Source organism: Aythya marila (genome assembly GCF_965140915.1).
Source record: "Aythya marila genome assembly, chromosome: 29".
Taxonomy (NCBI): Eukaryota; Metazoa; Chordata; class Aves; order Anseriformes; family Anatidae; genus Aythya; species Aythya marila.
The window spans coordinates 2,782,621-2,799,197 of NC_139070.1; the positions used below are offsets into that span (position 1 = coordinate 2,782,621).

Here is a 16,577-nt window from a genome sequence, read left to right on the forward strand (position 1 = left end):
TCACTGGGGGCACACGCTGGCTGCAGGGTGGGGACACTGCGCGAGGACGGTGCTCCCCAGGGAGCAAACCCAGGATCACGGCCAGCTTTGGTGATGCTCAGCCGGGCACCTCGCCTCCTGGGCACCCTGTAACTGAGTGGCCACAGCGCCCAGAGGGGAAACCGAGGCAGAGAGGGGCCGCGGCACCCCCCTTGCTGGCTGGGGCAGGGATGGTGGCTGCCCGCGGCCCCGACACGCGTGGCCGGGAGGAGCCAGGCCCCGGGCAGGACCGGTTGTGCTTGCAGGGCCCGGCCGCAGCGGAGATGCCGTGGGTGCGGGGCCGGGTGCCGGGCACGGCCCTTGGCAGCGGTGACGCAGGCCCAGGACGGGCTGGGTCCCTCCCTGGTGCACGGTGGGGACGTGGGTGTCACCGCTGCCATCACCGTGACCGCCCCCACCGGTTGTAGCATCCCAGCCAACACCAGCGGGGTGCGAAAGGGGAAACTGAGGCAGCGGGGCCGGGGAGGGCCAGGCCCCGGGGCACCACGCACTGCCCTGGCCCTACACAAGCCCAGGGCCGGAGCCAGCTCGGCCCTGCTCAAGGCCGTGGAGGGGAACTGCGGTAAACACCTGCCAATCAAAGCAATGGCACTAATTAGCATTTGGCAAGGCTCCCATCCTTGTTAATTAGTGATAACAAGGATTTATCTTGGAACCAGATCCAGCTGAGCAGGAGGGAGCCTCGTGCCGCCGAGCCCTGGCCCCCACCCATGGCCCCAGCCCCACGCTCCCTCCCGGCCCTGGACCAATGCCGCAGGCACCACACACGTTAAAATGTTTGATTTTATTTAAAATAGCACTTTGAGAGGGAAAAGAGCAGCAGAGGGTGGAGGGCTGGTGCATACAAAAATAAATGGGAGCCTCTGGGGCTGCGGGTGCTGCCAGAGGGGACAGACACACGGACACCCAGCACGAGCCTGCCCCCGGCTCTGCAGCGTCCCTGTGACCGTGTCCCCCCCGTCCCTGCTGCTGGGGGACCCCGGCTCGCAGCTCCCCGGGGCCGCATGGTCCCCGCCACGTCCCTGCTTCAACCACGCCGAGTTCGGTGCCCTGAGACCCGCAGGAAGACAGAGAGGCCAGACGGGGTCCTGGGGGCTGCGGCCCCCCCAGCCCACAACTCGACCCGGCCCCTCTTCCTCCGTGTCGGCAAACGGCTTCGGCACCCAGCGGCCGGATCCTCCGGTGGCCCCGGGCGCTCAGCAGGAGCTGGTCTGCAGGTTGGCCTCGTTGAGCAGCGAGGCGATGGAGGAGGGCCCGTAGGCGCTGTCCAGCTCCTCGTCCGAGCTGAGCGCGTCGTCCTGCAGCGACGACTCGGCGGCCGAGCGGGCGGCCTTGCGCCTGCGGCGGGGAGGGAGCAGAGGGCTCAGCACCGGGGGGGGAAGGCAGAATGATGGGGGGGAGGCGGTGGGGACCCCCCAGCTCCCTACCAGGCCTCCTTCTCCAGCGTCTTGATGCGGGCCTGCAGCTGCTCGTTGAGCTCGTGCTGCTCCTCCAGCTCGCGCTGTGCCTTCTTGCGGGCGGCCTCCAGCCGCTCGATCTCCTCCTCGGCCTCGTCCACCTGGCGCTTCAGGGCCTTCACCCGCAGGCTCAGCTGGGGGGGACACGGGTGCTGGGTCAGACGGCACCGAGCCGGGCTGGGGAGGGGGCTGCGCGCCCACCACCCCCCACAACCACCCCACCTGGTCCTTCTGGTCGCTGACGTGCTGCCGCTCGTCGTCGATCTGGATGGTCAGCTCCTTCACCTTGCGCTCCAGCTTGCGGGTGGAGGACAGCAGGACGTTCTTCTCCCTGGGGGGAGCCGCGAGGTGCGGGTGAGGGCGGCAGCCCCCAGCGCATGGGGACGGGGGGCGCGGGGGGGCCGCTACCTCTCCTCCGCCTGCAGCTTGTCCTGCAGCTCCTCCACGCGCGCCTCCAGCTGTGAGACGTTGCCGCTGGGCTTCTGCAGGCCCTCGGAGCTGGCCAAGCGGTTCTTCAGCTCCTTGTTCTGGGGGAGGACACGGGGGGCACAGCTTTTGGCCCAAGGAATAAAGCCAAAAAGCTGCTTCTACCCCAAAAGCGCTGTGTAACGTGGCTCTTCTCCCCACAGCGCTGACCCGGCGGTGGGCCGGGAGCACCCCAGCTGCTGCGCGGTGCCAGCGGCGCGTGCCCTGTGCTGGTTTTGGCAGCGGTAATGACACACCGGGAATGAGAAGGGCTCAAGGAGCTCATTTCCCATTGATCCGCTTTGCTCCCAGCCAGCTCCGCGTTGGGTAATGAAGGGCTCAGAGCCCGGGCAGGCCGGCAGGGAGCCGCTCACTGTGGCCCCAGGGCGCAAGGGAAGGGGGGGATCCTGTGGGAGCCCTGGGGGGGCCCCACTCTGCAGCAATTCCCTGCAGCATCCTGGGCAGGAGCCGGGTGGAGCAATACAAGGAGACAGCTCCGAGGATGCTCTGCCTGAGGCTGGGGCACCGGGAGGAAGGGGAAGAGGCTGCATCCAGCCTGGGAGCGGGCATTTGGCTGCTGAAGTGGGACAGCCCCTTGCAAACACAAGGGATGTGCTGGAGAGGGGCAGGGAAGCTGAGGCGGCTGCAGGAGGGTCCCCGGGTCCGGCAGGGCCGTGGGCTGGATGCGGCCCCTCCACTCACCTGCCGCTCCAGAGACACCTTGTCGCACTCCAGGTCCTGGCGGCTGGAGCGCTCCTGCAGCAGCTCTGCCCGCAGCTGGTCGATCTGGGGAGAGGGGGACGAGGGGGACTCAGCCCCATAGCGGGGACACTGCAGGTGGCCGCATCCCGGGGTCCCCGGCCCCATTCCGCCCAGCCCCAGCAGTTCCCAACAGACACAGAACACAGAAACCCTAGCGAGAGGATTTTGGTTCCTTCCCCAGTCGGCTCTTGCCCTTCCAGTGAGCGGCGGTCGCGTCTCCCCCCCTCCAGGCATGCGTGGCTGGGGGATGAGGACTGCAATTTCCTACTGGAGGGTTTAACTGGTTGGACTGGGATTCGAGGACCTGGCTGCGCTCTCAGCTCTGCCTGGCACCTCCGGGCACTGCAGCGCAGCCACGCTTGGGGCAGAAATGGATTTGATGCTCTGATGAATCAAACCCAAGGTCCCCACGGGCCTGTTGCTGGCTGCCCAGAGCTAAATACACGTTTGTGCGTTATTTTAAGGTTGAGGGAACGTACTTCTGTACAAAGGGTTGCTTGAGTTATGTCTAAGCAGCCCAAAAGTCACAATGATTTTTTTTCGAACCACGCTCTGGTTTCACAAACACCTCTGCCCCTCAGCACCCGCAGTTTGGGCACGTTGAGTACTCCCAGGACAAGTCTCCTCCTGGAAGGATCTCATCCTCGTAGACGTCCCCATTTACCAAATGAAAAATGGGAAAACCCACCCAATTTACCAGCTCACCAGGACAAACCCCGTGTCATGGGGCACCCCAGGGTGCCAAAATGCCCCTTCCACAGCCCGAGGGGATCGCAGCGGGGCTGGGAGCGGAGGGTCTGCCTCTCCCAAAGCCCCACAGCGCTGCCACCCGCTCCCTGCACGGACCAGGGGGTCGGCAAAGCCGATCGGTGCCGGTGCCAGGAGGCTCGGCAGCAGCTCACGCCTGCGCACAGAGCTCCAGCACCAGCTCTGGCTTTGAAGCTAATTAGCAGGTGGGTTAATAGAGAGGTTACAGCCAGGAGACTGGCGTAATTTTAGCCCCAACTTCCTGCATAAACACAAACCTCACCCTGTAATTTCAGGGGATTTTTTTTTTTTTTTTCACCAAGCTCATATAATTTCCTCTTGCACCTGAACCAGCTTTTCAGATGACACCTCGGTTGTATTTAGACACTGGGAGCAATGGGAGGGGTCGGGGCTGCTCAGTAACAGCTCGCTAACGAGGCTCCAACCCGGGGACTGCAGCCAGGAGCCCAAGCTCTGCCCCGGAGAGGACCGGGCTGCAGCTCGGGGGGCTCTGGCACGGCACCGCCTGCCCTACCTGGTCTCTGCTGCGGTTGACCCGCTCTGTCAGCAGCTCCACCGTGGTCCTCTCCTCATCCAGCTCCACCTCCAGGCGCTTGGACTTCTCCTACAAGCCAGAACAGGTCGGCGTGACCCCACGGTCCCCACGGCAAGGGGACAGGCAGCTGGAGGGGCTGGCTGGGGGCAGCGAGCGCCCACCCGCTCAAGAAGGTGCCGTGCTGCCGGCGATGAGCACCGAGGTGCTGGAAGAAGGGGCTCGCACCAACAACGGGCTGCTCAGCAGCCTCCAGCCCAGCAAAACCCAACCGCCCCAAGGTCCTGGCACAGCCCAGGAGCCAGGAGAGGAGACACGCTCGGAGAAGAGGCAAGGATAACCCGAAAGCAGGATAACCCTCCCGCAGGAGGCACGGCAGCTCTCCCACGCGAGTTGCGGGGCAATGCTGGCTTGAAGGGAGCCGAGAAGGTCGGCTGCAGCAGTAATTGCCAACTGCAGCACTCCCAGCACTGCCACCCCGCGTCCCTCCTGCCTCGCAGCAGCTCTGGCTGGGGCGCAGCGGGGAAGGCTGGGCGCGCTCTGCCCCTTGCTGTTGGCGCACAGCACTGCAGGACCCGCGCCGAGCGGTGCCACAGGCAGCAAAGCAGCGTTGGATCCTCGTCCCTCCCTTCACCATCACCCCTCTCCCTCTGCAGGGGGCTGTGGTTTGGAAGAAGCCACGGGTTTGGTTTTGGGGCGCCGCGCCACCCACCTCCAGCGCCTTGACCTGCCGGGAGCGGTCGTCCTGGGAGCGCCTCTTGGCATCCGCCTCCTGCTCCAGGTTGTGCAGGCGCTGCAGCAGCACCTCCTTGTCCAGCAGCGCGCTCTCCCGCTCTGCCTGGCTGTCCTGCAGCGCCTGCTTCAGCCGGGCCACCTGGGGGAAGGGCAGTCTGCGTGAAACGAGGGAGGAGAGGGAGGAGAGGGGCCCCGCAGCTGCCAGCCCCCGCCGAACCTCGTCCTGCAGCCGGCCCATGCTGAACTGCATCTTCTCCACCTCGGCACCCCGGTCCTTCGCTTGTTTCTGGGAGTCCGTGATCTCCTTCCGTGACTTCTCCTTGAACTCCTCCAGCTGCGACTTGAGCACGGCCAGCGAGCTGTTCGACTCCTCTGCCATTTGCTCCAGCTGCGGCAGAGCAGGGAGAGCTCAGGAGTGGATAGGGGGCAAGGGGCTGGGGGGGAACATTTCTGCCCTGGGAGCTCAGAAGCACCATGGCAAGGGCTGCGAGCCCTGCCAGGGCAGCCTGGATGATCCCCTCCTCCCGAGCACGTGCTGGCCCAAAGGCAGCAGGCTTCTGCGGGAGCCCCAGCCTCCTGGGGAGCAGGATTTGCCCTGAAGCGTAAGGGACGATGCGTTCATGATGATCAAATGATCAAATATCCCAGGCTGGAAGGGATCCCTGAGCACCACCACCCTCCAACCCACAGTGCAAAGAGTGCCCACAGTGACACCCAACACCCCTGGGACAGGGCCCTGGGGTACAGGAGCCGACCTCTTTGTTCAGCTTCTCCGTGGTCCGGTCCAGGAGCCGCTTCTGCTCCTCCAGCTCGCTCTTGGCACGCTTCAGCTGCTCCTTCTGCCTCTGCTCCTCCTGGTAGGAGGCGCTCAGCTCCTGGTGCTCCTGCGTCAGCCGGGCCAGGCTGCGCTGCGCCTCGTCCAAGCGCGTCTCCAGCGACCTCTTGGCCATCAGCAGCTCCTGCTCCCGGTCCGTGGCTTCCCCCAGCGACTCCTCCATCTGCCTGCGCTCCGCCTGTGGGGACAGGGCTCGTGAAACTCGCAGCTGCCTCCTGCCCGTGCCTCCAGCACGGCTCTGGGACCCGGTGCCCACATCCTGGATGCGTGGCGGGGTGGCAGGGACGGGCTCCGCACCTCCAGCTTGGTGACCTTCTCCTTGAGCCGGGCCTGGGAGCCCTCCCAGCTCTCGCCCATGCGCTCGTACTCCTTCAGCTGCGTTTCCATGCCCAGGACCTTCCTCCTCAGGTCGTCCTTCTGCTCCTGCAGCTCCCGCAGGGTGGACTCCACCGCCTTCCTCGCCTGCTCCGAGGACTCCCTCTCGCTCTCCAGGGAAGCCTTCTCCTGCAACGGGGCCACAGCATGAGGAGGTCCCAGGGCTGGCTGCTGAGCTGGGAGGGGGCTCAGGGGGACCCTTTGGGCTTGTGGCCACCAGCCCAACCCACAGGAGAGGGATCCGGGACAAAATGTGGGGCTCACGCAAAGCTCCGTGGGGTCCCAAGACAGCAAGAGCAGGCCGTGGTGGGAACTGCTCCTCTTCCCCTGGCCCCAGCACTCACCTTCACGGCCTCGTCCCGCTCCTTCTGGAGCTGCTGCAGGTCCCTGCGGTACCGCTCGATGGCCCCGTCGCGGCTGGACGCCTCCTCCCGCATGGTGCCCTGCAGGGCTGCCAGCTCCCGCTCCCGCTGCCGCAGCAGCTCGTCCTGCTCCTGCTTCTCTGCCACCAGCTCCCGCTGCGCCTCCCGGGCCTGGCGCAGCTCCTGGGGACGGGGAGGGGGTCACGGGGACCCCTCCTGTTGGCCATCATCCTGCTGGGGTGCAGGACAGGGCTGCACCCGCCGCGCTGCCCCCTCGTCACCCACCTTCTTGAGTGCCTCCAGCTCGCCAGGGTCCAGCGCATTGCTCCGCGCCTGGTCCGCCTCCTCCCGCACGGCTGAGAAGCGCTCTCGCAGCTCCCGCAGCTCCTCCTCGAACTCCTCCCGCTCCAGCTTCACCTGCAGCAGCCTGGAGAGGGGCAGGATGAGGCTGGCACCCCCCGACCCATCCCCGCGGGACACTGGACGGTCGCACGAAGGCTGCTCCTGCCACCGGTGCTTACTCCTGCTTCGTGGTGCGGAGCTCGTCCTTGTTCTTCTGGAACATGTCCCGCCAGTGCCCCGTCTCCTCCGCGCTCTCCTCCAGCTCCCGCTGCAGGTTCCTCACCACGGCGCTGATTTTCTGCTTCTCTGACTCCAGGCTGGCCTGATCCTGGCGGGCAGGACCGGAGCACTGAGCGCCTGCATCCTCGGGGGATGCTCCAACAGTGCTGAGCCCCTGCTGGGTTAACGCCTCCCAGAGCAGCCTGGGGAAGCTGCAAAAGGACACGGAGAGCTCCGGGTCCCATCGGGGAGCCCCATGCCCCCTTGGGGAGCCACCTCCAGCCCAGGACAGCGGGGTGCTGTGATGGGGAGGGTCTGGGGCAGGACGCAAAGCCCAATTCCAGCACACAAAGGGGGATTTATGGACACAGACCCCAGGCTAAGACCCTGCCCAGCGAGACGCCGGGGTCTCCCTGCGGGCAGACCTGCGAGATGCCGTCCATGCTGCGCCGCAGCTGGTCCATGTCGCTCTGGTACTGCTGCCGGACGCGGTCGAGCTCCTTGTCGTGGTTCGCCACCTCCTCCTTCAGGGCCCCCTTCAGCGCCGTCAGCTCCCGCTCCCGCAGCCGCAGGTGCTCCTCTTGCCGCTGCTTGGAGCTCAGCGCCTCCTCCAGCTCCTCGCGGGTCTCCAGCAGCTCCTGGGACACGGAGGGGTCCCCGTGGGCTCGGCGGCGAGGCAGGGGATGCTCGCGCCCCCCTGGACGTGTTGCCGTACCTTGTACAAGGCTTCCCTGTCTGGAGATGCCCCCGAGGCTTCGTGCAGGCGGCCGAGCTCCTCGCGCATCGCCGCCAGCTGCTCCTCGCGCTCACCCAGCCGGGTTTCTGCCCGTCCCCGGGCTGCCTTCGCCTCAGCCAGCCTAGAGGAGAGCGCGAGGGGCAGTGCCCCGCTCTGAGCCCCCTGGGAAGCCCAGGGCACGTCTCCAGCCCTAAGGGCAGGCGAGCGCTGCACGGGTGGGGAGCTCGCTGGGCTCCGTGCCTCTGGCAGGTGATGGGATGGGGGCAGCACAGGAGCCCCGCTCCGCTCCTCCAGCCCCATCCCTGCAGCCTTGGCACCCTCAGAAATCCCCAGTGCCCCCCATCAGCACCCCCAGAGCACGCTGACAGCCCCAGCGCAGCTCTTACTCCTGCAGGCTCCTCTGCAGCTCCTGGCCTTTCTTCTCCAGGGCCGCCCGCAGGCGCTGGCTCTCCTCCTCAGCCTCCTGCAGCCGGGCCTCCAGTGCCCGCGCGGTGCCGCTCCGCGCCGGGTCCCTCATCAGCTCCAGCTTCTGGCGGAGCTGCCGGGGAGGGGATGGCAGTGAGACCCCCGCCAGGGGGACCAGTGGCCGTGGCGATGCCCCCTGCCCGCTGCCCCAGCATCGCTGCCGGGCGCAGGGGGGAGCAGGGAGCTCCCTCCGCCTGGCCTCACCTTCGTCTCCTCGTCGAGCTGTTCCTGCAGCTCCTCCACCTTCCTGGCCAGCTCCGCGTGCTGGGGCTGGGAGCACGCCGCGTCCTTGGCAGGCACCTGGGGGGAGCCCCGGGCTCAGCCGGTACACACGGGCACCGCCGGCCACGGCTTGGCCCCGCAGTTTCCTCCCAGAGGCAGCCTGGCCTCAGCCTCGTGCTGTGCTTTATGTGTTGGGGGATGTCCACGCGAGCCCCCTGCCTCCCCCTGAGCACAGTGGGGACGAGGCAGGGAGCAGCACTGTGCTGGCCCCAGCTCACCGTCAGCTCCTGCACCTTCTCGAACACCAGGGCAGTTTTCCTCTTCAGGGAGGTTTCGCTGTCTCTGCTCCTGTGGACATCACGGGAAAAGGAAAGTGTTGGGTATGGAGGGGACAGAGCGGGGTGAGTGCGGGAAGGCAGGGGCACCCCGAGCGCCTGGCTGCTCTCCTCCCCATAGCCTTAACCTGGCTCCAGCCGCCCCAATCCGCAGAGCCCTGCCCCAGGCAACCCCCACAGCAGCGACTGGGGCAGCTCCGCTCCCGACCTGCCCCGCAGCACGCATCAGGAACCGGGACAGGGAACGGCCGGAGCCCGGGACGCAGCTGGGATGCTCACCCCTCCTTCAGGATGCTGTAGATGAGCTCCTTGGTGTGCTCGCTGCTGCCAGGCTGGGCCACCTCCCGCTGGTCCCGCAGCAGGTCCGGGGTGGATTTGAACTGCCACGAGGACGGGAGCACAGCTCCAGCGAGAGCCAGGCACAAACCCCCCACCCGGTGCCCCCGCTGAGCCGAGGATGCTGGCCCCTGGGGAGCGCAGGGCGAGGTGCCCCATCTGCACAGGGGGGTGGGTTCCTTTGTGTTTGTGCCCCAGCAGGGAAGGTTCTGGCCCAGAAGCCCCCCGAGATGCAGGGGCTGCGGGCAGGGCTGCAGCTGAGTGCTCGCAGGACGTCAGCCCCGCGGGGAAGCCAGAAGCAGTGCGGGTGCCCTGTTCAGCTGAGGGGGCAGCGGCACCAGTGAGGGGTCCCCAACCCAAACATGGCCCAGAGCCCAGATTAACGAGTGCAGGACCCCCGTGCACCACCACCAGCACTCAGCCCACGCTAACGCTGCCAGCAGGACCCGACACCCCGCAGGATGAGGCCCTTGATGGGATCCATCCCCCCGGTACCTGCAGCTCTGCCCGGGCTTTGCTTTGCAGCCGCTCGGTCGGGGGCTCCTCCGTGCCCCGGTTCGCCCGCTGGCTCCTCGCCGCCCCCTCCTCCACCGGCCTGGCTCTCTGCTCCCGGCCCAGGCTGCCGGTGGGCCCCGAGGGCAGGGGGCGAATGTCCCCGCGCCGGGCACCGCTCAGCTCCCGGCCGTCCGGCACGGCGCGGTGAGAGACGCGGCCGTCGAGGCTCTGCGAGCGCTTCCGCTCCTCCGAGGGGATGCGGCCCCTCCGGGCCGCCCGGCCCCTCTGCTGCACCTTCCCGTCGAATTTGCTGATGAGCGAGTCCACCGAGGAGAGCGGCTTGGTGTCTATGTCGCTGCCGTCAGCGTCCCCCGGCCGCCGGCGCCCCGGGGCCTCTGAGTCCGAGGAGGGCTCCCTGACGGCAGCCCCAAAGCCGGGCACTTCGCCCGGTGCCGGCCGGGGCGGCCCGGCGACGCTCAGCATGCTGCTGCTTCTGCTGCCGGACAGAGCCCGGGGCTGGTGGGGGCCACCGGGCTGCCCCCACGGTGGGCCGGGGGCAAAGGGCTCCTCGTCATCGTTGGCAGCGAGCAGATTGCCGTGGGACTGCGTCCTCCGCAGCTCCTCCCTGGGCGGCCGCTTGGTGGGGGGCTTGTGCCGGGGGGGCGCCGGGACCCCGCCACCGGGCTCCTCGTCTGAGGTGCTCCAGGAGGGCTGCCGGCGCACGTAGGGGTTCTCCGGCAGCTCCGAGTCAGGACTGACGGAGCTGGGGGGCAGCTCGGGGGGCCGGGGGCCGGCGGGGGGGCCGGTGTAGGCGCCCTCGCTTTTGATCTGCACCCCAAAGGAGTCGCTGCCCTTCTCGCCGCTGTTGAGGACGACGAAGGGCTGCCCGGCGATGCCCTGCACGCGCACCGCCACCCCGTAGGAGCCCGGCTTGGCCCGCGCCTTGGGGGGCTTCTTGGGCTCCTGCAGGTCATTGATGAAGCGGATCTGGACGCCGTAGTCCACCGGGTTCTGCTTCTCCGCCATGTCCGTGCCCGCCGGCCAGTCCATGCCGGGTCTCAGCACCGCGGTCCTGGGGGGGAGAGGGCAGAGTGACCCCGGGCTCCGCGCTGCCGCAGACGGCGCTCGGCAGGGGTCCGTCCTCCCCCACGCCTCCCGTACAGCAGCCTCTGTCCCTGCAGGGTCTGGGAGCCCCGCGCTGCTCCCGTGCGCCCCTTCCCAGCCTCACAGAGCCCCCACCCCAGGGAACGGCACCGGGCACGGAGCAGGGATGCAAACGGCGTCCCCAGGACGGGACAGGGACAAGGAGCCCGGCTGCATCAGCGCCGGCACCGCGGGGCTGCCCCAAGCCCGCTTATCCTCGGGGGGCTCAGCCAACCCCCCCGCCCCGAGCCGGGGTGCTTACCGGCCATTCGTCCTGCTCGCCCTTCGCAGCCAGGACGCGGGGGGGACGCAGCGCACAGAGCCCGGGGGGGCTCCGCAGCCAGGATCGGCTCCCGCTGCCTCCCGGGTGCCTGCGGAGCGCCGCAGCCTCACTGCAGCGAGCGCCTCGGAGCCCGCCAGCATCGCCGGGCCCCCGCCTCGCCCTGCCCGCAGCCGGCGACGTGTGCTGGGAGGGGATGGATGCGAGCGGTGACACATTGGGCACGGCGTGACGCGACCCCCCCGGGGGCACTGGGGACGGGGGTGCTGCAGCCCAGCTGAGCAGCGGCTGCCGGATCCGCCTGCGCAGCGAGCGCTGCCCCCGAGCGGGACTGATCTGAAGCGACGGCAAAGCCTGAAACTGCCCCCCCCAGAGCCACACGGCACTGGGTTTCCCCCCCCGCCTCCAACACCAGCGGGGAGAGCAGCAGCTCCGGGCTCTGCTTTAAATAAACTGGGTCCGGGAGTGGGCGACGCAAGGTGCCGGGCGCTGAGCTTGCCCCTGCGATCACAAGGGGACCCTGGGACACGCGGGGAGCCTGAGCCAGGCAGGGCAGCGCTCAAACACGTCCTGCACGTAGAGAAAAATGTGAAACAAACCCAAAAAACCCACACTTTCAGCTTTCAGCAGGGGTTTTGATGTTGCCCCAAAGCTGTCCTACCCCAAGCAGTCAGGGGTCGCACACCCACTCCGTGACCAGGGCTGCCCAGAGCCCACCTGGGCTCCCTCATTTCCCCACACACCCCCGAGACCCCGTCTGCCCCCTGCCCACCCCAGGAAGAAATCCGAGCCAGAGCCCCGCTGCCCTGGGACAGCCCCAGAAGGACAAACAGCCACGGGGATGCCTGCCCAGGCTGGGGGGGGCTGAGCCTTCTGCTCCCCCCAGCACGCCGCGGCTCTGCCGGCTCCCCACAGCCACCGGCTGCTCCCGTTCCCCGGCCAACCCGCAAGACCGGGACCAGGTCCAGCAGCACCAGGCTTGGAGGAAAGCTTGAGCAAAGCCATGGCTGCACCCCGGCACTGCAGGGAGTTTGGGGACACTTCACCGGAGCCTTTCAGGTCTTTACCCCAATCTCAGGGGCAAGGGGCAGCTCCCAGGAGGTGCCCAGAGCAACGGGTGGGTGACAAGCTGCTCGTCCTGCGGGCCAGGCAGCGGCCAGCTGGCACGGCCGTGGGATCGGCAGGGTGAAGCCGGCAGAGCACCGGGCCCCGAGCAGATGGAGGGGAGGTGAAGCACACCCGGCCCTGCGGGAGGTGGCACCGAGCGGGGCAGCAGCAACGGGGCTGAGGGAAATGCCCCTGCCTGGTCCCGAGCCTCCTCCAGCCCAGAGGGACGGGTGCCGCTGCTCCTGATCTCGTTATCCCTGCACAGCATCGATATAACGAGATCAGCAGCAGACACCAGCCTCTAGAAACAAGCCCTGAACCCAGCGCTGCTGCAGGAGCCCCTAAAGCCAACCCGCCAGCCCTGTGCCAGGGGACACGGGCACCAGCAGCAGCGCGTCCGCTCCGTGCCGCGGCAAGGCAGAGCCCATATGGCCGGCCCGCAGGGAATGGCAGGGCCAGGCACGGCCATCGCGGCTGTTTGTGAGCAGCAGCACAGCGAGGAGAGGAAGCGGCTTTGGCAGCAAAGCCCAGATTTGTCCACAGCAGTGTCCAAAGTGCAGCGGGTGCCGGGCTGCAGCCTGGGTGGGGAGAGGGCTCGGCTCCACCGCTACTGGGCAGGAATGGTGAGCGCTGGGCGCAGCACCCGGCTCCAGGAGACCTTTGGACGCGGCCCCGCAGCCCTGTGCTGGCACACGCAGGGACCAGGTGGCAGAAAACCACAGAGGTGACACGCAGCCAGTGGCGGGGTGCTGCATGGGGCCAGACCTCAGGGAGGATTTGCTCCTTGCAGGGGAGCAGCAGCAGCTCCGCGGGCACGCGGCATCGCTCGGGTGCGCGCCGTGCCGCCAGCAGCGGTCCTGCAGCATGAGCTGGGTGTTGGGGAGCAGGTGAGCCGCTAATCCCCCAGGAATGCCTCCTCCTGGAAGGGCTCCAGCTCGCAGATAAAGGGACTTGAAACGGCCAGATTGCATTCCTACATGGGAAAGCAGCGCAGAGCCCAGGGCTGGAAACAGCCCAGGGAGGAGATTTCACTGGAAAGCACAGCGAAGGAGCGGGAGGGACGAAGGACTGGAGCTACAGATACTCTGCTTATCGTCCCTGGGCGTGCAGCTCACTCTTCGGCCAAGCACGCGGGGACTCTGCTGTGCAAACACACCTCAGCTCTGCCCCGATCCGGCCGGCTGCCAGCAGGGCAGGGGGCGCGGGCGGGCGGCGCGGGTCCCCCGCTGGCGGTCACGCACCTCCAGCGTCCCGGGGATGGCGGGCGGCCAGCTCCGCTCATGCAGATAGGGAACACAATGGGCCCTTTGTGGGCACGTTAGCCCAGAAAGTTGTTTTGCAATTCGCCGGCAGCGAGCGGCTCGCTCACCCTTCCACTCCTGCACAGGGGCAGCCCAGGAGGAAAAGCAGAGCGCCACCAGCTCTTACCTGTCCTCCTGCACACAGGTACCTGGGGCAGGGTCCGCTCGGCAGGAGCGTGCTCGCCCTTCTGCAAAGGGACCGTGGCCCCGGGGAGCAGGGTGCGCTCCCAAGGCCACCGAGTCACCCTGAGCCCAGCGGCAGCTCGGCTGGCACGGCTCCTGCGCCCCTGAGCACTGGGAACCTCTGAGTGCAAAGCCTCAGGGGCTGGATTGTCCCAGAGCACCTCACGTCCAGAGCAGTGTCACAGAAAAGGGAGCGGCAGGAACATAACAAAACCAACATTTCAGTTTGTCACCCATTTTCTTGGCTCCCGGCATGCTGGAGGCTCTTTCCCCCGAGGGTTTCCCAAAGGCTTTGCTCTACCTATGACCCGTTGTTAGTTGTGTTTACACACAGCCATGCAAGACCCCGGGGCTCACGGCACTCGGGGCCAAAGTCTGTGGCCGGTTTCATGTGCCAGCAGCAGCCGTGCCCGCGCCCTGCCCGTCACCGCAGACCGGCCGCTCCTGCCTCCTGTGCTCTGCTCCCTGGCGGAGCCCAAAACCCCAATAAATCCCAGGGTGAGCACACGCGTGACAAGCCGCAGGTCGGAGACGCCCGAAACCAGCGCGCCCAGGGCTGCGTCACCGGGGCCAGGGCGTCCCCAGCCCCGGGGACGTCACCGCACCACCAGGGCGCTCCGGGCCCCGCGGCTCCCCACACCGCAGCCCAGCTGATAAGGCAGAGCCTCCGAATTCCTTTGAATCCAAAAGCCTCCCGAGCCACCCACGGCGAGAGCGCTGCGGTTAATCATCAACCCGGGGACTGGAAAACCCCGTTCCCTGCCTGGCGGTCGCACCCGCGGCGCTTCCCTTCCCGACCCGCATCCCGCAGCCGCGAGCCCACGGGGCAGCTCCTGCCCTGCCCTCGCCAACCAGCGGCGTTTGGCCAAAGCCGCCTCCGGCAGCTGCTGCGGTTGGTTGTGGACGGCAGCGAAACGGCCACGAACGGGGCCGGGGCTGCTCTCGGCGCTCCCACGGCAGGGCACGGCTCACCCAGCCCCACACCCACACCACGCAGCCGTGCGGCAGCACCCGTCACATCCACCCCAGTCCCCGCTTCCTGAGCCGATCGCACCTTTGGAAGCAGAACCGCTCAGGTCCGGGCGCTGGGAGGGGAAACTCTCCCCGGGGGAACCGAGGCAGAGCAGGAGCAGCCCCATGGGGTGCGGATCTGCAGCTGGGTGCCAGGGGACGTGGCGCTGTGTTCACTGTGTTCGGGTACACGGAGCTCGTTAGGCTGAGGTGCAAACAGGGGCTTAACCCCTTCGCCGTGGGGCTGCGGTGAGCAGCAGCAGTCCTGGCACCACGGGGAGCCCCCAGTTGTCCCCCCCAGCTCACACTGACACCTCAGTGCTGGTCCCAGCCGCCACCACCCCACCCCAGTGCGGCCCCAAAACAGCAGGGGGGGGGACGCTGTGAGGGGCCGCAGCGGGACAGGACTCGGTCACAAGCGCCACGTTATCTGTGGGGATGTTATCTACGGGACAGAGGTGGAAACTCGGCCCCAAACCAGCTCAACTGGTCGGGGTGGTGGGGAGCAAAACCGCCCGGAGCGATACCGAGCACCCTCCAAACAAAGGGCCGGGACAGCGGGCACAGCGGATGGGTTATCCCGGGGACAGAGCAGCCGAGGGGAGGAAACGGCGACAGGGACCTGGGCACCCCTGCCCCTCACAGCCCTCACCCAGCCTGCAGGGACGACCCTGTGGGCATTGAGACCCGGTCCCGGTGACTGTGGGCATCACGGCCCCAGGGGACCCAGGGGGCACGGAGGCAGCTCCGGGGACGCAGCATCGCTGCCCCGCGTGCCGTAACCCCCCGCAGCCAGCGCGGGTTTCGCTTTCCTCCCTCATTGAAACAGGAGGCTGCAAACTGCGCCCTGGGAGCCGGGCGAAGTGGGGCAGCGCGGCGCATTAAAGTTTCAGCAGGTGCCGCGTTACGGGCAAGGTTTGAACCCACTCCGCAGGCAGCACGGGGCCGGCCCCGGTGTAATAAAGCGGTGTGTGACGCTGCCAGGTCCCGGAGGGGTTGATTTTCCCCACTCGGGGACACAACTCGTCCTTCTGCAGCTCAAGGCTTCGGGGAGGTTGTCTCCACACCACCGCGGTTCGGAAGGAAGAGCCCCGAGGTCCCGGCCGTGCTCAGAGCGGCTCCCTCTGTCCCCGTCCGGGCTGGGCACAGCCCCGAAAACCGGGCTGGGACTTGGCCCTTATCAGCCACCTCCCCCGGTCAGAGATTGCAGGAGCCATAAACGACGCTAAATATTTACGAGGAGCAAACGAGGGAGCAGCACCGAAGGGACGGGGATGGGATTCACGGGGACACGGAGCGCAGGAAGGGAACCCCACAGAGCAGCGCCTATGGGGGCGTCACAGCGGGACCCTGCCCGAGGGCACCCCGCCAGCAGCCCCCACAGATGGGTGCGCGGGGCCAGGACCCCGGGGACGCTCTCGGCAGGGGGGAGCGCAGGGAAACGCAGGGCCCTGGGGGAAGGGGCAGCCCCACAGAGAGCCCCTGGGGGTGCCGCAGGATCCCTCACGAGGAGACCCCAGCCGGGGCAGACCCCTCACGGGGGAAGCACCCCCACGGGACCTGCTGCACGGCACCCCGCAATAAGACCCCACAACAGGAACCCCACAACAGGAACCCCCCCGGGTGCAGCACCCCCAGGGCAAGGAGCGCTACAGAGCCCCTGCGGCAGGGCACGGCCCCGGGGCAGGGCTCGGCCCAGGAACGGCGACCCCAACGGCCCCGGCCCCTGGGGGCTCTGCCGGGAGGCTGAACGCAGGGCGAGGGCAGCGGCCCCTCGACCCCCTATCGACCCCCTATCGACCCCCTATCGACCCCCTATCGACCCCCTATCGACCCCCTATCGACCCCCTATCGACCCCCTATCGACCCCCTATCGACCCCCTATCGACCCCCTATCGACCCCCTATCGACCCCCCCCGCTCACCTCCGGAGCCGCCGCGGGCACCGCTCGCACCTCCGCCGCCGCCCCAACCTGTTACCTCCGCCGAGGCCCCGCCCCCTGAGCGCCCATTGGACACTGCCGCGCCCGGCCTCGCCCCCGGGCGGGGAGAGACCCGCCCGGCCCCGCCCCA

At 67.9% G+C, this 16,577-nt stretch overlaps 1 protein-coding gene across 1 annotated transcript; it reads right to left on the bottom strand.

The window, feature by feature from the left end:
* Positions 1-804: 804 nt before the first annotated feature.
* Positions 805-16,485, bottom strand: CGN (cingulin). The gene is made up of 21 exons (XM_082780606.1): positions 16,430-16,485; positions 9,481-10,552; positions 8,929-9,029; positions 8,593-8,662; positions 8,297-8,392; positions 8,014-8,165; positions 7,607-7,748; positions 7,317-7,529; positions 6,852-7,000; positions 6,616-6,757; positions 6,313-6,513; positions 5,891-6,097; positions 5,514-5,771; positions 4,976-5,146; positions 4,736-4,897; positions 4,006-4,095; positions 2,664-2,747; positions 1,905-2,023; positions 1,719-1,827; positions 1,467-1,630; positions 805-1,377 (listed from the first exon to the last, which is right to left on the bottom strand). The coding sequence occupies exons 2-21, from the start codon at positions 10,528-10,530 to the stop codon at positions 1,236-1,238; spliced, it is 3,822 nt and encodes a 1,273-aa protein (XP_082636732.1). The 5' UTR covers positions 10,531-10,552; positions 16,430-16,485; the 3' UTR covers positions 805-1,235.
* Positions 16,486-16,577: the final 92 nt, after the last annotated feature.

Excerpts from the sequence above, each read along its gene's own strand:
- CGN (XM_082780606.1), bottom strand. The coding sequence starts at position 10,530 with ATGGACTGGCCGGCGGGCACGGACATGGCGGAGAAGCAGAACCCGGTG. Across the intron at positions 5,772-5,890 it reads AGAAGGTCACCAAGCTGGAG|GCGGAGCGCAGGCAGATGGA; the intron begins GTGCGGAGCCCG and ends CTGTCCCCACAG. Across the intron at positions 4,096-4,735 it reads GGCAGGTCAAGGCGCTGGAG|GAGAAGTCCAAGCGCCTGGA; the intron begins GTGGGTGGCGCG and ends TCTGGCTTGTAG.